Source organism: Arachis hypogaea, chromosome 17 (genome assembly GCF_003086295.3).
Source record: "Arachis hypogaea cultivar Tifrunner chromosome 17, arahy.Tifrunner.gnm2.J5K5, whole genome shotgun sequence".
Lineage (NCBI taxonomy): Eukaryota > Viridiplantae > Streptophyta > Magnoliopsida > Fabales > Fabaceae > Arachis > Arachis hypogaea.
Window position 1 is genome coordinate 133,726,323 of NC_092052.1, and position 27,530 is coordinate 133,753,852.

At 34.2% G+C, this 27,530-nt stretch overlaps 2 protein-coding genes across 2 annotated transcripts; one reads left to right on the forward strand and one right to left on the reverse strand.

Annotated features, from left to right (window-relative positions):
- Window positions 1-14,302: 14,302 nt before the first annotated feature.
- LOC112764226 (uncharacterized) lies at window positions 14,303-19,358 on the reverse strand. Its single transcript, XM_025809778.3, has 9 exons — window positions 18,834-19,358; window positions 18,565-18,724; window positions 18,397-18,458; window positions 17,743-17,837; window positions 17,495-17,608; window positions 17,068-17,133; window positions 16,813-16,910; window positions 16,168-16,586; window positions 14,303-15,924 (listed from the first exon to the last, which is right to left on the reverse strand). The coding sequence occupies exons 1-9, from the start codon at window positions 19,195-19,197 to the stop codon at window positions 14,732-14,734; spliced, it is 2,571 nt and encodes an 856-aa protein (XP_025665563.1). The 5' UTR covers window positions 19,198-19,358; the 3' UTR covers window positions 14,303-14,731.
- A 2,694-nt stretch (window positions 19,359-22,052) lies between these two features.
- LOC112764017 (aspartic proteinase CDR1-like) lies at window positions 22,053-23,578 on the forward strand. Its single transcript, XM_025809537.1, has 2 exons — window positions 22,053-22,635; window positions 22,911-23,578. Exons 1-2 carry the CDS (start codon window positions 22,053-22,055, stop codon window positions 23,576-23,578), a joined length of 1,251 nt encoding a protein of 416 aa, XP_025665322.1.
- Window positions 23,579-27,530: the final 3,952 nt, after the last annotated feature.

Consider the following 27,530-nt stretch of genomic DNA (forward strand, 5'->3'; position numbering starts at 1 on the left):
ATTACTAATATTTTTAAATTAAATAAAATTTTTCAAATCTTATAAAGTGGATTTTTTTCTTCTTGTGAGCGTCCTTCTTAATTCATTTGGTATTAATTCTCTATGTTTCAACTACTATAACTGAGAGATCTTTTTCAGCTATGAATGTTGTGAAGAATAACTCAGAAACAAAATGAAAGATGAATTTCTTGCTAATTGTCTTTTAATTATATTAAAAAGAAAATTGCTGAAAAATTTAACACAGATTCTATTATCGATGAATTTTATGATACGAAAAATCGACCACTTCGTTAACAAAAAATACGTACATATTTTTTGTATTTTAAAATATATTTTCTATCGGTATATTTTTGTAATACATTTTACATTATATAATTTTTTGCATAATTTTTAAATATTATATATATTATTGGCTCCCCATGATAACATTTCTGGATCCGTCCCTGGACCCGGCGAACTCTATAAAAATGGGCAAGTTTGCGTTACCCTAGCGAACTCTATAAATTTTATAGAGTTCGCCTAACTCCCGGTGAACTCCACTCAAGTTTTTTGAAACATGCACTTTTAATCCAAATCAAAGTTTAGAAAATAGTATATAGATCCACAAACAATATATAGGAGTACACAAAAATACACGGACAACAAGCATGACTTCTTTACATAATTATTTTTATTTTATTATAGAAAAAATTCTTTTAAAAAATACTGCTAAAATTAAAGTAATATGTTTTTCTAATTTAAAAAATAAAAATAAAAAATAATGTAAAAATATAAAAAAATATCTTAATTCTAACAATACTTTTTAAATGTTGCTAGAGTTATATAACCATCATATTATATATGATAAAATCAAGGAGCTAATAAGTTCAAATTAACACAGAGCTTACATCTTTTGAAACACGAACCTTTTTCTTGTTATCTAGTGGCAATTCAGGATTTTCACTTGTCTTATCATCTTCATTCATTGTGACATGTTCTTCCATAATAGAAGGAACAAAAACCCCATCATGGTTTTTCTCATTATCCATCATCATCATCATCATCATGTGAAAGTGAAAATCATTATCAAATATGCTATTACTACTCTCTTGACAAATATACTGCAAATTAGGGGTGGGAGAAAACATGGATTCAATTTCTGTGTTCCCATCTTCTTCAATTGAAAATATTCTGTAAATGCAATCCCATTCTCCTTCAGGGAAGGCTCCAACACCAACAGCTTCCATTTCTTTTTTGGTTTGTGTTGTGTTGTGTATAGTGGCCTAATAATATTCCTTTCTTGTGTAATCATCAAGAACTTGGCACACATTTATACTCTAAATCCCAACAGAAACAATGTTGATTGGTACAAGCACATTTCAATCTTAGAATATCATATATTTTTAATTAATTCTAAAGAGTTGGTCTGAGTTCTCTCTGTAACTGAACTCAGAGATAGTCCACTCTGTGGGTCCAATACATGGTCAACGACAACTCATATAATTCGTTAACCAAAGTTCTTGTCTGGGTTTTAAAATGCGGTCCACAATTCTGAAAATAATAGCTAAGATTATGACGTTTATTATATTTAATAATTTAGTTAAATATATTAAATTATTTAATAATTTTTAATTAGGAAGATATTTTTATGTTACTATTTACACAATAACTATTAGGGTGAATACCCTACTCGACCCCTAACAATTACTTCGAGAGGACAACGAAGTTCTCAAGAAAAAAAATATTCAATTCGGCTCCTGATTTTTTATTTTTTAGACTGATTAGCTCATGTGCCAAAAAAAATAACATTGACTTTTTTTAGTATATGAGCTTTGTTGTCCTTTCGAGATAATTATCAAGAGACAGGTTAAAAATTTTTTTTGTCAAAGACTTCGTTGTTTTTTGAGGTAATTGTCAGGAGTTGTTTTAGATTTTTCTCTAACTATTATAGCTATAAATACAATTATTTTTTTATTTGATTATCTTTCGTGTTTGGTAACACTCGCAGCTGCAATTTAAAATTATTGTCCTCCTTATTTCTAACTAATTTACAATGATATGGGATATTTCTTAGTTAGCCTTAAAACACTTTAGACAAGTTCAAACTATCATAAGGAGTCACCAAAAAACTATCACAAGAAGGACACCGAGGGTCTAAGTAATCATTAAAACGTGACTAATAATAATTTGTGGGAATAAAAAGCAAAACAGAATTAGCTAATTTTGTTACTGTCAAAATAGAAAAAGAGAAAGAGAACTCCAACGGCTAATTTTTTAGGAGTGAAGCACCCGACTCCTGACAATTGCCTCGAAAGGATAATGAGACCTCCAAGAAAAAACACTTAATTCGGTCTTTGATTTATTTTTTTGGGATTGATTAGCCTCTGTGCTAAAAAAAATAACATTGATTTTTTTTTGCACAAGGATCTCATTGTCCTTTCGAGATAATTATCAGGAGTCGCATTGAATTTTTTTTTTTTGTCAAAGACCTCGTTGTCTTTTGAGATAATTGTCAATGGGTATTTAGAATTTTTTTTCATTTTTTTGGCGGCTGTTAATCACAATAGCTGATATTTTTCTATTAAACTTCGTATATATACTAGTAACTGAACAATTATAAAGTCAACAAAAAAATAATAATAACAATTCACATACAATTAAATTTTTTCGGTTACAGTTCAATTCTCTTTTCTCTTCTACTATTCACATGGTATCAAGTACTTCTGGCTCTGCTACCAATAAAAGTCTTTTTAACTTCATTTCAAATAAACTCCAGAAAAGAATTGTCACATAGAAACGATTTACTTTGTTTATCATTCGTGGCCAAAACCTTGCAGATCATATTTTGGAAGGAAAGACTCCAAAAATGTATGATTCTAATGCAACACAAAAATGTTGGCACTACCTTTTTTACCTATACAGAGTATGGAAGAATAAATCGAGAAAAAAATTTATGAATGAGATAGTCAAAAGAAAAGATCTTATGGTAGTGAATATGAGACTTCACCACCCATTAATGCATAGTATTTTTCAACTTATTGTTATTCTGGATGGTGAGAATGTTATTGATTATAAACTATTATTAGATTATTTACACAGAGGAATGGAAAAAATTACGAAAAAATCGAACAATTATACAGTATCTATCTTATGTAATACGTTGGGGTTATTTAGCTACGATGTTCACAGAAGAAATAACCGTAAACGGACCAGAACAATTGAAAAATATTCAAGTACCTCAAAGAGCCACCTGCTATATTCGAGTAATTATGTTAGAATTGAGTCGTATAGCTTCTCACCTATTATGGCTGGGACTTTTTATGGCGGATATTGGTGCACAAATCCCTTTGTATATTTTTAGAGAAAGAGAATTAATATATGATCTATTCGAAGCTGCGATAAGTATGAAAATGATGCATAATTTTTTTTCGTATCAGAGGAGTTGCGGCTGATCTACCTCATGGTTGGATAGATAAATGTTTAGATTTTTGTGATTATCTTTTAACAGGGGTTGTTAAATATCAAAAACTTATTACGTGAAATTCCATTTTTTTAGAACGGGTTGAGGAAATAGGCATTGTTAGTGGAAAGGAAGTAATTAATTGGGGTTTATCAGGACCGATGCTTCGGGCTTCCAAAATACAATGGAATCTGCGTAAAGTTAAAAATTATGAGTGTTATGAGGAATTTGATTGGAACGTTCAATGGCAAAAAAGAGACTCATTAGCTCGTTATTTAGTTCAAATTGGTGAAATGGTGGAATCTATAAAAATTATTCAACAGGCTTTGGAAGGAATTTCCGACGGACCACATGAGAATTTAGAATCCGTTACTTTGATAGGGAAAGAGAACCAGAATGGAATGATTTTGAATATCGATTCATTAGTAAAAAACTGTCTCTAACTTTTTTTTTGGTTGCCCACGGTATCCCCCAACCCGACAAGTCAAAAACTAATCCATCGCGGATCGAAACTCCATTTAAGGGCCTGCCGCTAGCCAATGGGTTGCTGCATGCACAAGGCCCCAAAGGAGATTTGGGAATTTTTCTAATAGGATATCAGAATGTTTTTTCTTGGAGATGGAAAATTCGTCCATTGGATTTTATTAATTTGCAAATTCTTCCCCAATTAGTTAAAAGAATGAAATTGGCCGATATTATGACAATACTAGATAGTATAGATATCATTATTTACCAGAATTTTGATACTCAAAATCAACTTCTGAATCAATTTATAAGAGGAGAGAGGGCCAAGATACTTTAATTCCTTACTTTTTTTTTTGCAAACGTGCGAGTTTGTTGAATTACACTATTCAAAATTAATATTTATAAGATAAATCACTATTAATACTATTTATTCAATATAAATACTAGTGGTACTAGTATTTTCGGCATTTGCAATGGCCTCTTTATTTCTTTATGTTCAAAAGAATAAGATCTTTTAGATACAGAAAATAGGCACAAATCAAGTATATTTTTTTAGATCAGGGAGCAACTTGATGAATAATCACTTCTAAAGGTGGAATAGAATAACCCGGTTGAAGCGTAATGATCATACGTCTGTAATGCATTGTATGTCTCATAATAAGTCGCATTCTTCTACCTTTTACCGGTAGTCGATGACTATTCATAACTATTACCTTGACACCAAAGAAGAGTTCGACCCAATGCTTTATTTCTGTCCTAGTTGATCTAGAATCGACATTAGAAGTATATTGATTTTTTACCAATAACCAAATACCTTTGTTTGTATATACTGCATTTTTTATTCCATTCATATTTGATTCTATTCATAAATAGATTTTCTTCCCTATGAGTTCTAATCTCAATAAGAATACTAGTTTTTACTGTTCATATGTTATGATTTGAATATATCACACCAATTCGTTATGTATGGATGATGAGATTTCATTAATACAGAGGCAATCATTCTGTAGACTCTGCTTCAATATCTTTTTTTGGGGTTGAAAGAGATGATTCCAAATCCACCCCACTCGTGTCTTCGCTTTTGCTTGATTTCGAGTCTCTAACTTCAATATAAGCATTGGCTTGTTGTTAAAAGAATACTTCGCTACCTTTCTGGTAACAAGTATCACGGTTTGAACTTCACTTGCTCCTTCTACTGATTTTCAAATTTTTGTATATACAGATGCAGACTGGGTGAGCGATTTGGATGATTGATGCTTCACCAGTGGCTATTGCATATTCCTCGGTGAAAATCCTATTTTCTGGTTAAGTCGAAAACAAAATACAGTCAGTCGCTCATCCATAGAGGTTGAGTTTCACTGCCTAGCCGAAGTTGCAGCAGAGATACTATGGGTGCAAAACTACTCAATGAACTTCATGTGTCAAGCTCTATTCCATCCACCTTGTTCTGTGACAACCTAAGCGTCGTGATGCTTGTAGCCAATCCCATGTTTCATAGCCGATCCAAACACTTCGAAGTTGACTTCTATTTTCTTCAAAATTTGGTTAATGCCAACTCTATGTTGTTCACATCCTTTTAATCTCGTAATCTGTTGATATTCTCACAAAAATTGTCTAGAGATGCTTTTGTTCATTTTAAGACTAAGTTCAAGGTCTTGTCTTCCAAAACCTTGAATTTGAGGGGTCGTGAGAATAAAAGTCAAAACAAAAATAGCTAATTTTACTACTACCAAGATAAAAAAAAAAAAGAAAAAAATTTTAATAAGTAATTTTTTAACGGCTCTTAATCACAATAACTAATATTTCTCTATTAAGCTTTGTATATATACTAATAACTGAACAATTATAAAATATAAAAAAATAACAAAAATTCACGTACAATTAGATTTATTCAATTACAGTTCAAATTCCTTTTCTCTCCTATATTCACATGATTAATTAATTAATAAGTCGAGTAAAGAACAAATAGGTCCCTGACCTTTTTTTCTGCGGACATTTTCGTCCTCAAGGAACGGAAAATACATTCATGTCCCTGACCCCTGTAAAACGTGGACATATTAACCCTTCCATTGAATTCAAGCCGTTGGACCCGTCGAAAAACTTTGACTTAGCAAACGTGGAACTGACATGTCTGTTACGGAGTCTACGTGGCAATAAGCTTTTCGAAACTGGACATATAAGTCCCCAGACACGAAAATAACGCCGTTTCGTTACCTCCTCCAATCTTTCAAATTTTTCTGCCTTAATCCCTCGTCTGCACAGAAATGGCGAAGTGGGTGTTGTGGGAGTGAACGAAGAAAGGAAATTCTTCGTGCCATGGCATCTGAAGGAGTATCATCAAGCTCGAGAAGAAGTGGAGGTGGGGGAAGAGAAGCCTAGTTCGGTGCGAGCTCACTTCCTAACGGGAAGGATGGCAAAGATGGCGTCTCACCAAAGTGCTTATGTGGAGAAAACACAATCCTTTTCATGTCGAAGACACGAAGCAATCCTAACAGATTATTTCTGGGCTGTCCCTTTTATAAGGTATGATAACTAACTATGTGGAATGTGTACTTGAACTTGTGTTAGGAATACCAGAATTTTTTTTTTACTTCTGTGGATTGATTTTGTGCAGGCAAGACAACCGCATTGCAAATTTTTTTTGTGGCTTGATGAGCACATTGCTAGACTTGGCTTGACAGAAACAAGTATATGGGAGAGAAGGAATTTGTGGATGTTGAAGAGTATCACAAGAAGCAAGACATGAAAATCAGGATCACATGTTTGGAGAAGAGGATAGTAGCTCTAGAGATGAAAAAACCCCAATAGGATGGTGTATTTGTGTTATTTTCATTGTCTTGAATTTTGCTGTTCTAAGTTATAAGAATTGATCAAGGAAGGAAAAAGGATGTTGTTTTGTTGCACAAAACAAAATGCAATTTGTCATTTGTATAAATGATTCCATTACCTTGTACGTGTTTTGCAAGGTTTGTATGAAATTAAAGTTGGTTAAGTAATAGATAATCTAGCATTGCATAACTAACAAAAAAACTGTCAAAGGAAACATCCATGTTTAGAACTGGTACGAAAAAAAAAAAAAGAAAACCGGTTTGCCAATGATGGACAGAACTATTACAACAGCACAGAGTTCACCTGACCCACAACCGGTGTTCAAAAAGTATGTAACAAAATAGAAAATTGTATCTACTACTTGTCATAAACCATTACATCTTCAAAAAGTTAGAAAATCATATAATGGGTGAAATCTTCACTCTTTCGAGTCCTTGAATGTTGATGCAGTTGGCAAAGTTGGGCGTGGAACCTCCTGATTCGGTGCTGCAGATGGTGTGTTAGATGGAGTTGGCTGTTGTGTGTTAGGTGGAATTGGTTTAGCAGCAATTGGAGCTGGCGGCCTGAAGATCTTCTGCTTTGGTTTGAATTTAGACTATTGTGGGCGAGTTGTGTCATTGGCTTTTCCTGGAGATTTAAATGGATGACTTGAAGTCGGGGCAGGTGGCCTGGCTTGAGTAGCTGTTGGCCCTGGAGGTGAAATCACAAGTGTGGACCTTGTCACCCTTGTTGGAGCTGGTGCAATAGGTGGATGACTTGGGGCAGGTGCATTCACAACAGTGGGATTTTGTTGCAAGCTTGATGAGCTGCCTGGTTGGCTGTTGGATGCATCCTGAAAATAGTAATATAATATGTAAACAGTTTGATAATGGGACATAATAGCACCTGATGAATAGTGTATTAAGACAGATTGATCCCTGAAGTATTGTATACTAAGCCAAAATAGTCCCTAACCATTATAGTACTTAGACAGAATAATCCCTGCATAACATATAAGTCAGCTTGGTATGGTTGTAATGCAGGTAACCTAAATGACTATGATAATAGTAGGGATCTTACCTCTGGTGGGGGAGCAGATTGTGACAAAGGAAGCACAATTAGTGACTGGGAGGAGCTAGCTGCTTTCTTCCTAGGGCGCCTTGTCTTTGGCTTCCAGTTTGGGTTAGAAGGAGCTTCCTTACATGTTTTGTAGTTGTGGCCCGTCTCACCACACTTTCTGCAAGATACAGTGAATGATTTCTTCAGTTTTCCCCCTTGCATGAGTGGCTCAGCAGGATCTTTTTGCCTATTATGAACCTTTGGCCGTCCAATTGGCCTTCTGATAATGGGTGGGTCTGGCTTCGAGAACTCAGTTCTTGCCCAAAATTCTGGACTTGGAACAGGCTTAATGCAGTGTGCATATGTCCTCCTGATTGACTCCATGCACAGCCAAGGGTGAACATAGTTAGGATAGGCTTGCAGCGGTAGTTATGATTCACCATTCTCCTCATCAAGTAACACCTGATCTCTTCACACATGGTTAGGATAGGCTTACAGCGGTAGTTTACGATCTTAGCATTAAATACCTCGCACATGTTGTTTGAGGTTATCCACTTTTGGCCCATGGGAGAAGTAAGCCTTTACCCATGTCTCCGGATTAAATTTACTGAGGTATTCCCAAACACCTTGGTTAACTGCCTTCAACTTCTCCATGCATTCCTTAAATCAGCAACAGTCGTGCATCTAGCATACTCCCATACAACCTCTCTAATGTATACGTCCTTGAAGCGTTTTATGAAGTTTTTCCACATGTGCATGACACAATTTCGGAGCTTTGCATGTGGCATGACCTCCTTCAGCGCAGGCAGCAAACCCTGCATTGAACAATGGCAAGCAACATTTTCACTAAGCAATGAAAATAACAAAACAGAGTTATCACATTTGCAGTCAAATGCATTCATAACCATGAACTACTTTTACCTTCTGTTGGTCTGATATGAAGTTCCAGCCATGGTTTGCATCATCTCCTTTGTCCCCTTGCAGGTTGGTCAGGAACCACTTCTAAGCATTCTTGGTCTCAGTCCTGACAACTCCATATGCAATAACATAAAACTGGTTGTTTGCATCCTGAGCAACTGCTGCTAGAAGCCAACCCCCATAATATGTTTTCAGAAAGCAACCATCCAAATGCAACAAAGGACGACATCTATCTTTGAAACCTTGCTTGCAGGCATCTAAGCAAATGTACAGTTTATCAAAAACAGGGGGAGCCTCTGGAATTAGCATGAGCTCTAGCCTGGCTGATGAGCCTGGATTGCTACTCAGTATTTGCTCACAATACTTCCTCGTTCTCTTGTATTGTTCCCTTTCATTTCCCATGATCTTGTCCCTGGCCTCCTTACTACTCTGTAAACCATCTTAGGATGGGGACACAGGGAAAATTCCTCTTTAAGGAAATCGGTTGCCTTCTTCGTATTCATGTGTGGTTGCGTTGACATCCGCTTCTCAATTTTCTTACTAAGGCAGTGCTGATCAACTGTGTTACTGCTCAAATCCCTTGCACAAGTGTGTTCTGGATGGTACGTCTTGACTTGATAACACTGTAAAGTTTTGTTGTATGACAAATGAACTAAGTAAGGACACTCCTTGTCCCCACACTCCACTCTCACTCTCTCCTTGTCATTTTTTATCTACTTCAGTTCCCGCCCCTCAGCAATGAACGAATCTTTTACTACCTGCTTGAACCTGTCGACAGTGACAAATCTAGTTCCTAACTCAAACCTGCCCTCACCATGAGCATAATCATCATCAAATTCTGAAAATTTATTACCTCCTCCTTCATCATCGGATTATATGGGAGTATGCAAGTCCTCAGACTCATACTCAAACATGATTTCCTCCACTTCCGTTGGGACTTCATTGACATAAAACCCACCCCCTACTGCATTATCGGGCTGCACATCAGGCTCCTGATCCCCAACTTCACCACGTATTCCAACATTTCCATTTTCCCTGCTTTCTCCTCTTTCATTAACCCTTGTGCCAAATTGTCTCTTTCTCTTTCCTTGCTTAGATTTTTTCTTTAACCCTTGCTTATTTGCAGCTAACTTCTTTGGAGTCACTACCTTCTTTTTACCCTTCACAAATCTTTTTCTCTTGCCAGCAGTAACCCCGCCATTGCTGTCAGTTTTAGTATTGTCGCTCTCAATTCCAGCAGGTGGAGGTTTGTACAACACATCTTTCGTGCTCTCGTACTCGTCATCAGATGAAGAGGATGTATTCAGTTCCTCTACAGTTTCATCAACCTCCCCTATAGTATCTCAGTTCTGTGCAGCATCATCAACAACCTCTGGGTCATCAACAGGGTAGTCAAAGTATATATGAAACTCACTTAACCCTGGGTTCTTCATTATGTATTCTCGCATTGCGTTGATCCCTGCATTCCCAGTTAATATGTTCAGTCCGAATTCAATGTCAGCGCTTGTTGGATCATACTAGTATACTGCCTTGTATGACTGGTATCCCAAGCCCTTAAATAATATCACAAAGTCTCCGAAATTCACAAAGTCCAGGTCCATCTCAGGGAACCTCTCTTCCTTTTCATTCTGATAAACCAGGTTTCTATCACTTGCTCTGACAAAGTTCCCTCCATGGTGAAAGACCGACACCACAAAAACGTCAACCATCTGAAATTAACCCGTAAACAACTAGGATTAAATTCAAAAAAACATAAACACAAAATATGAACGAAACAACATTGCCCTAGCACAATCCCCCCTAATCCTACACAGGACGTTTTATACACCTTTTTCATATTCTATTCCACCATTGTTACTCACACTGTAAACATGCACACACTGTGCCTTCATAGCTAAGCATCGCGATCTTACCTTCTGACGAAGACAGCAACCACGATCTCAGCGCAACCTTCTTCTCAGCTTCGGACATCAACTTCAACCCCGCACCGATTGCTCTTCTACGTGTTGTAATTTTTGGAGGAAGAAACACAGACGAGGGAGTTTGATCGTCTGTTGCTTAGAGTTTTCAGTAATTCTCTCACTCAAGTATGGGTTTTCTGGGTATTGTATACGGAGATTAAACGGTGTTTGGAGGGAAGGTAACGAAACGGCGTCGTTTTCGTGTTTGAGAACTTATATGTCCAATTTCGAAAAGCTCACTGCCACGTGGACTCCGTAACGGACAGGTCAACTTTATATTTGTCAGGTCAGAGTTTTTCGACGAATTCAACGGCCTGAATTCAACGAAAGAGTTAATATGTCTATGTTTTACAGGAAGTCAAAGACATAAATGTATTTTTCATTCTTTAAAAACTAAAATGTCTACAGAAAAAAAGGTCAACGACCTATTTGTCCTTTACTCTAATAAGTCTCTTAACTAAAGGTGATAGCAATATAGGAGTAGTTACAAACACAAGAAAGCTACATCATCATATCATGCGCGTTCTTTTCTATTTTTTTCATTAAAGATCACTAAGAACGTGTGTGAGAGTCTCCATGAATATGATGTAGTACAACAGAAAATTAAATTCTGCGAGGGAAATAAATAAATAAAAATGGGTTTATGGGCCTCCACATTGCTGTGGGGATGAGTCTGTTTCTGACATTCTTTTAAAGTACTATAAAGGCCATCAATCACCAAAGAGGGGAAAAAAAAAAGTGACACAGCAACCGTGAGACTCGCTCACTGTCTCCTTAATAAAGGTTTATTATTAAGGATCCATGAAAAAATATATGTTGAATCCCTTCAATCATCATATTCTCATGTCCTAATAATTAATTATATTAACATGTATATATAATAATATCTTCCTATTAATTTTATGTTAAACTACATTGAAGGCTTTCCAGTTTCTATTGCAATATCTAGCATATCCAAACCTCTAGGCTGTATAAGGAGGACACTTGGCTTGCATATATTCGCTATAATAATTCTTTAATACCCCCTGGCCAAAGCACCCAAATTATAACTGAAAAATAAATATAGCTCCAATTTTAACAGCAAGCATACTGACATGTCCACATGACCACATGTAGCATATAAGAAGAATGTTAGGGGCAGTAACTTTGTGATTTGTAGTTATCAAATAGTTATCAATGATGATTTTAATGGTGTGAGATGGGTGTGAGATTTTATCCAATAATTTACTTTTCTTTGTTGGTTACATATTGGCCAGAATTTAACAAAGTTGCTGGTCCCTAAATTTTTTCAGCATATAATTCTTTTACTTAGAAGTTATGACACACGATTCCGAAGAACTGAGATAAGAATTATTGAAGTAGCCATAAGTTCGAATTTACTAGTATATATTATGACATAAGTACATAACCATACAAAAAAAATTTTAAATGTACCGTTATACTGGCAGTGATTTTTAACAGTTGATCTTAATTATATATATTATATATTTTTTTATAATTAAAAAAATTATTAATTTCACGTAAAAATAAATGCATATAAATCTCTATTCATCATCTTTTGAAGATGAATAAATCTCAATTCCTTTCAATTTTGCCCTGCCGTTTCGGCTCTTCTAGAGAAATTTCAAAGAAAGTCAACGCGTTTGCAGTTCATAACTTTTTTTTTTCCTTCAGGTTTTTGGAAGAGGTTTGTGCAGGCTGTAAACACATTGAATCATTGACTCCATGAAATTAATTATATGAGGACATATGACAGTGTAGTAGTGTACACATATACGTGGTTGCCCCAAAGGGCAAAGGCTTCTTGGGACAGTGCCGTGTCACCTGCTCCAGTTGGTTGAATTCTTAAAAGCCGTGTGATTTTCTTCTTGGTTATTATGGCTAGCATTCGTGATCAATTATTGAGTCTCCAAGGTTATGAAGTCTTAAGATATATTAAATAATTTTGTCTGCATTAAGATATACATTGAAACTTAGTTTATGAAGCATGCGACTGGTACGCCTGCTGCTTCGATACTTTTTCTTGGGTGTCAACCGGGCACCTAAAAATAGGTACATGTTATGTCCAACCTTCATATATATATATAGGAATAATATTTATTATTGATTATTAATACAAGAAAAATCAGCTATAATATATTATAAAAATTAAAAAAGACAAAATATTTTAGTTCATAATTAAATATCAATAAAATATTAAAATATTATTATTATAATTCATCTAAAAATATTTATATTTTACTTTTTTTTTTATGAAATTTAGGGTAATTCACTTAGATAAAATAAATGGAATTTAAAATTATGTAAATGTCCTCGACCAAAATTCGTTATATGTTCTGTCCTAAATATTTTTATGATTCGATTTACTACTAGTACAGTATAGACATAATAAATCAAATTAAGTTAATTCAAATTAAGTGTAGAATTTACGCTTTGATGTCGTTATACTCTCAAAAATCTAAGTTTGAGTTTGAAATAATGTCATCAAAGCGTAAGTTATACACTTAATTTCACAAATTAAATAATAATTTAATTGATATAATATTTTAATTATTTCTTAAATTACATATTGTAAAATATAGTTAGTCTTTTTATATTGTATAATTATTTGTTATTTCTGATTCTGGAATCCAAGTTTTAACTCCTATACGACCTTAGAGTGCTATACTTTATAATATTGTTTTAATATCAAAAGTCCCCTAATGATTCTTTAGAATTTAGATGATAATGAGTCAAATAATGATATTTAATAAATTTTTAGAAATAGTTTATTGTTCCATTTTGAATTCATAAGTTTGTAAAAATGTAGACTTTTTTGAAATTTGAGCTAAAACACAAAAGTTAAATTTTTATTCTTATTTGTTTTGATTTTTTATATTTTATTTAAATTTAAATAGAGGGTATTTTCTTGTTAACATTTATGTTTTAAAATTAATAAAGAATAAATAAATAATCAGTAGTAAATCGAATTAACTTAATTCGTTTTCCTATGTATATGTTGTACAAGTAGTAAATTGAGTCAATTTGAGTTGATTTATATAGAAATATTCAAGACAAGATATATAACTAATTTTGATTTAAGACATCTGCGTAATTTTAAACTCTTTGTTTTATCAACGTAAATTACCCCGAAATTTATGTGTGAATGTTGTTGATGATCTGATAATTATTTGGGTATGAGACGAATATGGATAGTAATTTTTGTTCTGATAGATTAACGAACGTTTGAAATAGTAATTTTTTATTAACGAACGTTTGAAATAGATTAACGAATTTGACGAATTTAATTTGATAAATTTACATTTTTTTTTATTTTTTGGAATTTATAATATGGTTACTTTAATTATATTTGAAATTTACATAATATTTAATATTTTATATTTTATTTTTCATATCATAGATTATATTTCAAACAAAAAAAATGTCATAAATAAAAAAGACAAAATATTACATTCGGAATAGGATGGAACAAAGCGGTAAAATATCCTCGCCTATGAATTTAAAACAATAAATAAAATACCTAAATTAATAGGACAAGTAGTTAAGATTTAAGGCAAGTGTAAATATTGAAACACCTATCCCTCGTCACTACATTGCCATCCGTAGTAAGAAGGAAAAGATATTCTTTGTAAAATTGAAACCACTTAGAATATTATGTTATGGCAAATTACCGAATTTTTGGTATGCCTGAAATTCATTCATGAGAATTCAAATGCCCGAGTCCCTACTAACAAGGGGTGAAGGCTGAAGACCATACATAGTACATGCAGAGAATTGAACATCCTGGAAAATTTTGTTACCAGAATTAACCTTTAGCGACATTATCCTATTCTTTATACTGTATGGTCCGTAATAGACTACTAACTAAACAGAAAACAAGAATAAATCACACACTTTAACAAAAGTCTAACCCCTCCTCGAAAGCAATACATACATGATTTGACAAGGCATCAGATCTATGAAACATGAATTGACGAGGGGTTATGCACAAATATCTATTAACTAACCCTCATCAACTTCACCGCTGCAAAAAATTCAGATTGAAAGGAAGAAACGCATGACGACGATTATATATGTACACCTAAAAACCACCTACTCCAGAGAAATGCTTCTTCATGGCTCGATCCTTCCTGTAATGATTGCTTCTTCCTCCTCCTCCTCCTCCCCTCCCTCTGCCTCTACCTCTCCCTCTTTGTCCTTGCCCTTCAGCCTCCGGGACATCAGATTGTTTATCCTGCTGTTGCTGTTGCTGCTGTGGCGGAACCTCATTTCGTTTTCCCCCTCCCTTCCTTTCTCTGCTTCCAGGTTTGCCCAACATCCCTCTTCCCTCTGTTTCAGAAACACGAGACTGATCATCATCCTCCTTATAGGCTTCTGTCAGCTTCTTTACTGCGCCAAGAGGAAAGTTTCCACCACGTCCAAGACCATGTATTAGTTCTGTCTGAGCTTGGTTGACTAGTGAAGCTTCATCAGAATTTGCCACCGCCACTGCACCTGCCACTTTATAGCTATAATTCTTACCATCCTTGACATAGTACTGTGGTTTTTTCCTGGAGCCCCATTTTGAATGAGGCGCATTTTGGGCTGAGTTTCCCATCTCTGTTGTCCATGATTTACCCGATTTTGCACTGACTTGATCAGCCAGTGTCTCATTTTCCTCTACTCCAGAGTCCGCTACACTTAGACCCAAGTCATCAAAAGAGTCATCATATTCATCGTCATATTCATATTGCAAAACCATAGCAGCAGTTTTTGATGTATTTTCGTCATCCTTTTTATCCAGAATACCAATACCAGGTTCATCATCCTTCGATTTCCTCACAAATTTTCCTACAGGAGCTGAGGATGACATCAATTGCCCCCCTGTCTGTTGCTTGACACTGACAACTTCTGTAGATGAAGAATCAACTAGTTTACCTTTTCCTTTATCTTTCCCACCCACAGTGGTGGGCTTGCCTGTTGGCAACGTCTCTAGTGTTGGGTCCAAGTGTTTCAGATCTTCATGAAGGGTTCCTTCTAAAATTCTTTGAATAACCTCTTCTGGATTCTGGTCATACACCTCAAGACATGCAGTCAAAAACCCTTTACCATAATCAGGAAAGAGGTCCCTAATTTGACTTATTTTTGACTCCACAATTGCAGCATCTTCATCCATCTGCAATGTTTGATTTGGCACTGGGGTTCTTGTAGAATCTGGCTCCTTAAGTATATCTTTTGGAGAACCAAAAATCCCAGATAAATATTGAAGCTGTTCGTCATCGATGAGTATCCATCCTGAATGAGAGTAACTAGATTAGACAAACATAAAGAACAATCATATGCTAAGCTATATAAACCATTATTAATTTATAATAGAATATCTTGAGACTTGACATAGAGAAGGCAACAAAGTAGTCCTTCTAAAAATGTTTAGTAGATCTAGTTATCTACTGAAATCCATACCAGCCCCAATAAGTTATGTACAATTTCTACATACAAATGCAGGTGAACTACACCTATTTAAGTAAAGATAATTACCATTATCCTTTAATCTCTCCATTCTGCTTAATATATTGAAACTCCTCTCAAGATCTTGAAGAAATGTTTGCTTCTGATGGCTTTCCTGAAGCTGTAATGATACCGAATTGATTTCTCTAAATGTTTGAACCAGAATATCTGCTCTAATGAGTGGGTCCTCCACATTGGCAGGAAACATCTTTGTGGCAGCTGGGAGAGGATTGCTATCTCCAAACACTTCTTCACTTAGATAACAAGAGCTCAACAATTGCCACCCAAACTTCAATAATCTCATTCTTAACATCTTCAAACTTACTACTATATTAGCTACTGTTTCATCTTGTCTATCAGCAAAAATGATATGGAATCCCTTTTGCAAGGATGGAATCAGTGAATCATGCAATCTGGCAAGGAAGCTCAGCAGTTCCTCATTTCCATAGCTACAGCAGCAGACAAGAAAAATATTAAAATTTTCTAGAGGAAAATTTCAATTGTGAATGTTACTCTTAGGTTCTATTCTGAAATTTTGATAAATTAATTCAACATAAATCTTTAACAAGTGATAGACCAAACATTATGCATGATGGGTATTATTTATGGGGGAAAAAATTCGTCTTTAAGCATTTATAGAACACCAAAAGTTTCAAATCTCAATGTAAAAGATACCTTGTTTCAATAGGGCAAGAGAAGAATATAACTGCTGGTTTGTATGAACAAACAAAAGCATCCATCGATACAATAGCATCATTCAAAAAATCCATCACCTATCACAAAGACATATGACATCAATATACTACTTTGTGACAAATTGGGCATCAAAATTTTACACTTATTTTAAGCTTTCCATATCTGCTTTATCATCCCATCAGTGGAAATCGTGTTGGGACTCATTTTCAATGAGCAAGAAGTATCGCAATTCACCTCCAAAAGATCAGCTTGAAGAAAAGTAGCATTATGGTGATCAGGATTTCCAGAAGAAAATAACACCTGTATACAATCCCCAAAAAGCAAGTTTGTTACTTATTTCTTCATAATACCATGGCCATCAACATTCTATCATGAATGAATCAATCATAAATGTTTGTTTTCTAAAAGACACACATGCATTAATACCTTTAAAATAAATAATAATTTATGGAAACATGATAAAGACGATCATCAGGGACATCATAGCTAACCAGGATGTTCAAAAGGAATGCACGGGGAAATGATCAGGAGTCATATATGGTCAAATAACTCCAACCAGTTTACATAAAGACAACATACTAAGTACTAACAAGAATGAGAAGACAGTAATTGGCAAATCACAGTTATAACCCAACGACAATTTGTCAAACTATGAGAATACCTCCAATGAGGAGCTGCAACGCTCATGCATTGTGCTAACAATCCCTAGAAAATGGGATATTACTGTGGTCAGATCATTATGGATCCAAGGCTGAGCATTCAAAGCATTTCTGACCTACAATACATGAGAGAGGAAAGGATAAAAGAAGCAAGTTAAAACTAATGTAGTCACCACAACAAAGTTCTTTATATAAGAAATTGCATCTAAACAAAATAATCATTCATCCACTACTGATTAAAAACTATTACCAGCAATCTTGTTATTTCTTCATTTTCATGACCATATATGGCACATATATCAAACAACTTTGGCAATTCAAGCAACTTCTTCTCCTGCAAAAGAACTACATGCAAGATTAGTGAACAACAGCAAATCCAAATCCAGACAATACAAAGTATGAGGCCAGGTACCTGTGCCCCAACATAAATCCACAAATATAATAATTCTATGAAACAATTCATTGGTAAAATATGTGATATACTATTAAATGCAGAAATGATTGATAAAATAAGCAGCATGCGCATAGACATTTTTAAGAAATAATTACCACCTTCACATTTAAGAGTTAAGACGTAACCAACAAGTATCATCAGACAACGGTTCCTAATGTAAACATTAGTTCTAACGTAAGTTCAAATTTCAGAATATAACGAAGTATAAACAAATGCCCATGCAAAGTAAAGCATTGTGATAATTGCATACCAAACCTGATTGCAAAAATACAAAACAGACAAAAACTTTGAAAACCAACAATACAAAAAACCATTATGAGATGTACTAGTACTAGCTAGTAATAAGTAACAAACGCAACAAAACCATGCATTGGTGAGTCAAATAGAAAACCATTCGCTGTAAGCTAAAGCGTATTGCATTCCATTGTCCATAAATCGTACAAAACCCACCTTGATGATCTCTCAAAGTGAGGGCATCAGCAGCTCGAGCACCAGGATCCTTATTAGAAGAACTGCAAGACATATACATCAAAAACTCACCTAAGGACCACATATAGAAGAAAGGAAGATAGCTGAAACTGAAATCACATTCCAATTCCAAACTCATTGTCAACTTACATTCGATACAATACCATGAAAACCCGTCGACACAAATCAAGCTCTCCAACAATAACTCCGGCGACGATACCTTTGGCCCCGCGATGAGGGAAATCATACCATCTGCTCTTAAATTGCAGAAAGCTATCAAGAAACTCATGCAAAGAAGTATCACTAGCCACTGCAAACACATATATACAATATAACAAGAGACAAATTAGTAAGGGTTACAGTTCCAGAGATAAATTAGCAATTATTAACGCTTAACAGATAGAGTTCATATTAAGCACCTTGCTTCCAGAACTCCCTGGGTTTCAACTTGAGTAAGCGAGACAACTCTCGATTGAGAAGATCAACGACTCTCTGGGACTCTACGGGGTCCAATCCACCATCGTCGGCGCCAAGGCCAGCTGCGACGGCCTCGTCTTGAGGGAGGTAGCGGACGAAATTGCCAGCGGCAGGGTCAGTAGGGTTTGGGATATGTTGTGTGGCTCCTCTGCCTCTGAGTGAGGATGAGAGGGTAGGGTTTGGGTTTGGGTCTGAGTTTGGATTGGAATTGGGAGTTTTGGGGAAGAATTTATTGTGATTCCTGACGGAAGGTTTGTTATTGTTGGTATTAATGTCTTGCGTGCCATGATCGTATCGATTTGACATTGTGCTTATTATGAATATGAGAGATGAATGAAGGATTGATGAGAATTGCAAGCACAAGCTCGGGTGAGAGCGGAGACGAAGATGATTCGACAAAACAGTCACCGGCCTCGATGGGACAGACTTAGGGTATAACTCACTCTCCTACTTTGTAATTTGATTATGGCCATTATAAGTTTTTAATTTCATATTAAGGTGGGTAAACCATTTAATTAATTTTTTTAAAAAAAATAGTTTAAACAATAAATATTTATATTAAAAGAAATGTGATTCAAAAAAATTTATTATGAAAAAAATTATTTTTTTAATTTATAAACATTTAAATAGTTTTTTAAAAAATTACAATTTGATTTTAAAAATTATACCAAACATTAATATTACTATTTTTCATAAGTCAAAAGCTTAAAAAAACAACTTTTGAAGTTTTTCAAATGGGTCCTAAGTAATTTTGAATTGAAATTCTACCTGATGTGCAGAAATTTTTTTTTTTTTTTTTATGAATACTAGTGTATTATACAATTATATTCCATAATGGTGGGATGTCATAATATAAAACATCAACATTTTTTAGCAATACACAGGTAATGTGTTGTTGTAACTCGAACCAGGTTTTTGCATGGAAGTGAGACATTTGGCAAGTTCTTGTTAATACGTAGGTAGCGTGATGTATGCAGTGGGAGCAGCTTTTCCAACACGGATGTTGCGTGTTACACCAGCTTTATCAGAGATTCGTTTGCTTCTTTCTAAAGAATCTATAACTTTTCAGAGATTCTTTGACCAACACATTGCTAGCTACTCTTGCGGAAAGGTGGAGGCCAGAGACTCACACCTTCGCATTGCTGGTGGGTGAAGTTACAGTGACACTCGAAGACGTGGCACATATGTATGACCTGATTGACGGAGCGGTTGTGACCAGTTGGACCGATAGTAGTCATGATTTCTTGGTCACCTACAGTCTAGCGATTTTCGACAGCAAACCCGTTGTGAGTAGTTCCTCCAAAAGTTACATAAAGTTGTCCTGTATTCGCCATATCAGTTACACACAACTTTTAGACACTTGAGAATCTGTTCAGCAATACGTTAAGATGTCTACTGGGTACCACCTTTTTCATCAATGGATTGTTGGTAGTGCTGATCTTGATTTGGATCTCATCGCATCCGAGCCATCATAGCAACCGTCTCAACCACACCGAGCATCGGTCAATGGTCGTCTTATCAAAGCCATCACAACACCACACCTGATAGTCGAGCGAGTGGTTGCATCAATCCGCATCTTGAGATTGATTGAGGTCGTCTAAATGTGCCAACAGATGTTTCGAGCACGCAAGCGGTCTTGGCTTGCATGTTAATATTTTCAGTGTCAACTAAATATTCAGGCGAAATAGTTAATGACACTCTAGATGGGACAGAGACTAATTTCAAAGACAATTTAGATGATATCTCCTCCGGTGGAATTGACATCTCCAGGCAGTTTGAGTTCAATAAGGTTGCGGAAGAAGAAAATGAAACCTTATACACCCAACAAAGAGAACATGATGTACATGTTGCAAAAAGGAGCTTCAATCTAAACAAAAAGTCATGGTTTGGAGATGATTTATCAGATCTATTATCACGTGAAAGCTGTAGATTTGTGACAGAATGTTTCTGGCCAGGTCAATACGATGTTGAAGAGAAATTTTGATTTATTACTTGGTTGTCTATTTTGGGAATTTTGATCTTTATACTCTATTGAACTTTGTTTTGACTTTAAAAATTCAAACATTGACTTGATTGTAAATTTAACAGACGTTGATAGTACACGAGGAAACGTAATTTGTAAATTTGTGCACATTAAGTAACCACTATAAGTTTTTTTAATTCATTAATTTTTTTTACTTAACACAAATCCGAAAATTTATGTAATGCATTAAGTTACAGTGTTTGAAACATATTTTTTTTTTTAAATAGTGAGAAGTTAAGTAGATTTTACAAGACAATATTTAAACAAAAAAATTCGAGTTATGAATATATTGCAACGGTTGGGAGAAAACCGCTGCAAAAAGAATATCTATTATATTTGCAAATTGACATTTTGCGGCGGTTAAAGTAAAATCGCTGCAAAATAAGAAGCTTTTGGTAGAATCTCCCTAATCGGTCGCAACCGTTGCCAGATTCCATTTAACAGCGGTTTCTAAATGTCCGCCGCTATCTGCCGATTTTTTTGTAGTGTAAATACTATCACGTGTTAACGTATCCAATTTTATTCTTAAAATAAATTTAGAAATAGTATATATTATGTACTAATTTTTTTTAATACTTTATATAATTAAAATAAGATATTACAAATAATTAAAAAATTAATTTATATTTTAATATTAATAAAATATCAAAATATCATTACGATTTATCTAAAAATATTTTATATTATATATATATATATATATATATGTTCCCGTGTCTTTATAAAATTTTAAAATTTGTATGTCGACATATTTTATGCCGTATCATGTTCCGTGTCCGTTCATCATAATTATTATCTACATATATAGTATTAAAATTACGCGTATTGGATAGTTATAAATTTAGTAAATAACAATTGTACAAATTTGTTTAAGAATCCAGCTAATCCCATTTTTAAAGTATGTTTTTTGATATTCGATATTTTTCATTTAATGCTCTACTTATTAAGTATAACAAGATCAGAAGCAAAATGTTAAGATATATCAACAATCTAGTCCTCTATTAATTTTCATTCATTCAAAATACTTAAAAGGAATAAAATCCCCAACTTTAATTAATTATACGTGCTCGCACTACATAGGGCTTTAACCATAAATATACATGCACATAAGAAAGTTGATGATACATATTACTCGACAATGGGTTCTCTCACAAAATCTCATCTATGTTTTCTAGTTACCTTTCTTTTCGCCATTCATGTTTTACATTATATCTCACCTCTTGAAGCCAATAATAATGGCGGGTTCAGTGCTAGACTGATCCGGAAAAACCTTCCCTCTAGACGCAGCATCTTTCAGCCAAATATATATAACGGTGGAGAGTCCCCAGTGAATGCCTATCTTGGTCAATATCTCATGGAGGTTTCCATTGGAACTCCACCGGTAACCATTCAAGGTATCGCTGACACGGGTAGTGATCTCGTGTGGACGCAATGTGTACCATGCGATAATTGCTACAAGCAACAAAAACCCTTGTTTAATTCTCAAAAATCCTCCACTTATTCCAACATCGCATGCACCTCACAATTGTGTCATAAGTTGGACACAGGCGTGTGTTCTCCTCAGAAGCAATGCAACTACAGCTATGGCTATGGAGATTCTTCCTTAACAAAAGGTGTTCTTGCACAAGAAACACTTACCTTGGAGCAAAACCGTAAAGTTAGTGGCTTTATTTTCGGCTGTGGACATAATGACAAGGGTGGTTTCAATGATCATGAAATGGGTATTATTAAACTACTCTTCCACCTTAGTCTATGATAACAATAAAGAAGTCTCGTGTCCCACAAATTCAACCTAACAGAATACATAAATTCAATTACAATTTTAGTCTTTATTATCTTATCTTATCTTTATTTGCTTTTATCTTTCATAGGACAATGCTCTATATATATTTAGTTTTACCTTCATAACTCAATTCAATTCAATTCAATCAATCAAGAAATACAAAGTATAATATTTTTTCTCTCTTCTTTTCTTATTCTTTCACAATTTTATCAGGTATAATCGGTCTCGGAAGAGGGGAAGTGTCTCTAATCTCTCAAATAGGTTTTAACTTTGGAGGCAAGTTGTTCTCGATGTGTTTGGTTCCATTTGGCACTGACCCAAGCATTTCAAGCGAAATTCGTTTTGGAAGTGGGAGTGAAGTAATAGGGCATGGTGTGGATTCTACACCTTTGGTTTTCAAGGAAGGTGATAAGACAACATATTCTGTTACCTTAAATGGTATTAGTGTGGGACATAAATTTTTACCCTTTAGTAGTTCTTCACAAACTGTAACCAAAGGTAACATGTTCCTAGATTCGGGGACACCACCAACTGTTCTACCACAAGATTTGTATGATCGATTGGTGGCTGAAGTGAGAAATCAGGTTAAGATGGAGCCCATTAAAGATGACCCACAACTGGGTAACCAGCTTTGCTATAAAACAAAGACTAATCTTCGTGGGCCTATATTGACAGCCCATTTTTTCGGTCATGTAAATCTACAGTTAAGTCCAATCCAAACCTTCATACCACCGAAAGATGGTGTTTTCTGCTTGGCATTTACCAACACTAGTAGCGCTGTCGGGATTTATGGCAACTTTGCTCAATCAAATTTTTGGATTGGGTATGATCTAGAACACCAGTTTGTCTCTTTCAAGGCAACTGATTGTACGAAACACTAGAGTTTCGCCCCCTCCCCCTCTTTTCTCATTCTATCCTATCTATTTCTTGAATAATTGATAATCCAACCGTACAAATTTATATCACTATATAAATAATAATTTCTTTTATCTATTATATTTATTATATATTATTAATTTTATAATTAAAATATGTTATATGTCGTTTTTTCATTACAACTAAAATCAAATATTTTTTTTTAAAAAATTAAAGAATTCTTTTTTTTCCCTCTCTTTATTTTTCTATTTCTCTCGTTCCTATACCTACCATATCTCTCATATATTATTATAATTGATGAATTACAAATTTAACAATTAAAATATACAACCTAACATTTTCATAAAATTAAAATATTAAAATTAAAATATAACTATATTATATATTACTAAATAATTTAATAACTAAAATGTATTACATAATATTCTATTATTAAAATTGAGAAAAAAATATTTCTCATTAAAAATAGTTCTTACAACTGTATTGGGTTTCTCTGAATTCACTTTGTGACGCCTTTATCCTCCCTTAAACCAAGTCGTTGTTTTTCATCTCCTACTCTCTGCTTATCTCGAAACTTTTGAAACAGGGGCGGATGAGACTGGTTTTGTGAGTATGCCCGCGATTTGTTCCTAAGCTAGGATGTGAATGACATGCGCCTGACGTGTACCACTCTGTCTCTAGAAAAAAGTATATCCACTTCAAGGTGTTTGGACCTTCCATGTAACACTGGGTTATGGGACATCAGAACTGCACTTTGATTATCGCAGAAAATTGTGGGAGCACATGGTTCCTCAACATTAAGCTCCTTCAGCAACTTTTTCTAGTATGCACACAGCTCCGTCTCTCATTTGGTACCTCTCAAGCTGCATCATATAGACTTCTTCACGCAAGTCACCATTGAAGTGTTGTGGAATCCAATGAGGGTTATGCCTTTCGGTGGTTGCTGCAAGGACCAAGTCTTTCACCGTATGAGGGCAGAATATTCCTCATTCATTGTAGTGTTGCTAAGGCTTGAGCAATTGTGCTTGGCTCATGTTGAGTCAGGTTTGGAGGTGTATTGGCCACTACAGCCACATAAGTCCTTGGTTTGAGGCTGCCAGATTTACTCCTTGTCATTATTTTATGAGTGTTAGTGGAAGAGGGTGTTGGTGCTGATCAGTGGTGGAGCTTAGTTCAGACAAGGGAGTGGTAGAGCTTAGTTCAGATAAGGGGTGGCCATGGCCCCCAAAACTTTTTATAAAAAACTTAGTAATACTTTTTCAAAAGATAAAAAAATAGTTCAATTAACTTAAATACTTTATTATGACTTAAAGTATCTAATAAGTGCAATAAACAACACTCTCTCTATCTTTAGGTTCAAATATAAAAAATTAGATATCTTTTATTTATTTAATTTAATATTATTTTATATTTTACTATTTATTTAATTTAATTTTTTATATGATAAAAAATAATAGAATATTCAATAAGTAGTAATATTATTGTATTTGTATAAATTGATAAAAAAAAATTCAATAAATATTATAAATTTTAATATTTGTTCTTCTAACTTCTTTTTTATATATTTTACAAGATATATATTCAAATTTTTATATAAAATAATAATGAAAAATTAAAGAATTGATACATTTTTTAAGAGGAAGGCTAATATTTAAAAAGAAGAACATATAACTTTTACAATATCAACACATGTAGATAGTTCTTCTACTTTAATAAATCACGAAAAAAGTGAGATATAACTTTCAAAAGTTCAAAAAGTTATATCTGATTACTTTAACTTTAACTTTTTGGAACGAGATCTTGAAAAAGGACTTTAAATTTGGCAGTATCACCCAAACCAGAGAGATGAGATTAGACGAACTTATCTTAAATGAGGTCCATATAAAAAAATATTTTGACAATTATTTTCTATTTGGCCCCCCAAAATTTTGTTTCAAGTTTCGCCACTGGTGCTGATGGTAGTGGCAGTTGTTCCTCAAGTCTAACTGCTGGTAGCTCCTCAATGCAGACTTGAGCATCTGCAGCCTATTCAGATATCACAGAAGATAAAGCAGTAGTATCCACAAAATTAGACAAAATAGGGACATAGATAAGATCAACATTGGTATCAGACACGAAAACAGGTGCTGGTTGATTGGACTTTAAATTGGGAAGGGTTAGGTTTTGTTGTGACCTATGACTAAACTCAAAAGGGTGACCTAGGTGACCTGGGATTGACCGAGAATGAATTCATTGGGAAGTTAATGTGAAGATTGGTTTTGTGTATCACGACGAGGATTTTGTGATTCAGTTGTTGATGATCCATTTTGAGCACAAGAGTCTCAATTGTAATAAGAAAATCACTAATTTTATGTAAAAAAAAATAAAAAATAAAAAAATAATTAAAGATGGTCATGCATCACATAGTACGGAAATTTTTGTTTATAATAAAAAAATTTTTGCAAATAGCACATAAATTTTTGTTGCGAATGTATTTTGTTAATTTAGTGAGCTAATATTTTGGATATGTCGTTCTTCAAAAATTTTTGTATTGTGCATAAAAAAATTATGTGCTGCACACAAAAAATTTGTGTTGTATGCATTTTATTGGTTGGTGTCAATGTTTTAGATATGTAGTCCTTCAAAAATTTATGTACTGTGCACAAAAATTTCTATGATGTACACCAAATTTTTTGTACTGTGTACTAAAATTTCTGTATTATATGTGTTTTATTAGTTGGATGTCAATGTTTTGGGTATGTGATTCTTTAAAATTTTCAATGTTATAAGTTAATTTCTATGCTCTAGTTGTCTGAACATACATAAAAGAAGAAGAAAATAAAGAAAACAATGACAATGATGATAATGATGATGATAATGAAGGAGGATGGGAAGGAAAAAGGAGAAAAAATCGAATAAGAGGAGCAGAAAAAGAAAAGAATAAGGAGAAAGAGGATGACGTTAAAGAAGAACAAGAAAAGAAGAAAAAAAATGATGAAGAACAGACTTGGTTAGACTTGATTTAAAAATCGTATGACCGCTTACTTTCATTGTAAAAATATTAACTCTAACATTTCCCAAATAAAAATGCTACACATATCGAAAATATACCACATTTCTCAACGGAGGCTTTTCGACACCGGCATGGACTCTCTAAATCGAACATGTGCCTTCGATGTGGCGAAGACAGAATTGACGATGCATTGTTTGCTATGTTGTCCATAAGCACAAGATATTTGGATGAGATTGGATCCTTCAATTCTTTAAGTTTGTGGGATATGTTTTCTTTGATGAAGGTTGTTGTTTTGGGGAAAAACCTTTTTTTTTCCTGGCATTTGGTGGATCTGGAGACATCGAAATCAGAAAATCTTTAATCCATATGAAGTTTGGACACAACATAATGTGGTGATCTTGGCTAGAAGATGGAAGATGGAGTTAGAACAGGTTCGATCTCAATTATCTTTATTCAAGAATGTGATTGGGAACTTCCTTAGTTTGATTTTTTGAAAGTTAACTGTAATGTTAGCATTTTTTTGGAAGCTCAAATAGCAAGATTTGGGTGTGTAATTAGAAATCATTAAGGCGCCTAGATAAAAGGTTGTTTTGGAAGGATTTTAATTTGGAGTATCAAAAAATCCAAATATGGAGAGGGATGATTTTAGTTTGAAAGTTTGTGAAATAGACTCAAGAAAAACATTCATTGCTACTATATATAAGGTGCCATTCTGGGATTTTATTCTCTAGTACTATGGCCAAAATGAACTCCCGCTTCCATCATCTTTGTCATTGATCCCCACAAAAAAAAGAGACAGGATATCCTGAAATAAGAAAAATTTTGTTCCGATGGAACCTTCTCTTTTATCGAAGATTGGCTCTTGATACATGGTTAGGCCATTCAATTCTTTTTACTTTTTTTTTTATTTTCTTTCAAAAATATAATCAAACGCCTTTATTTAAATTTAAGAATTATAAATTCGA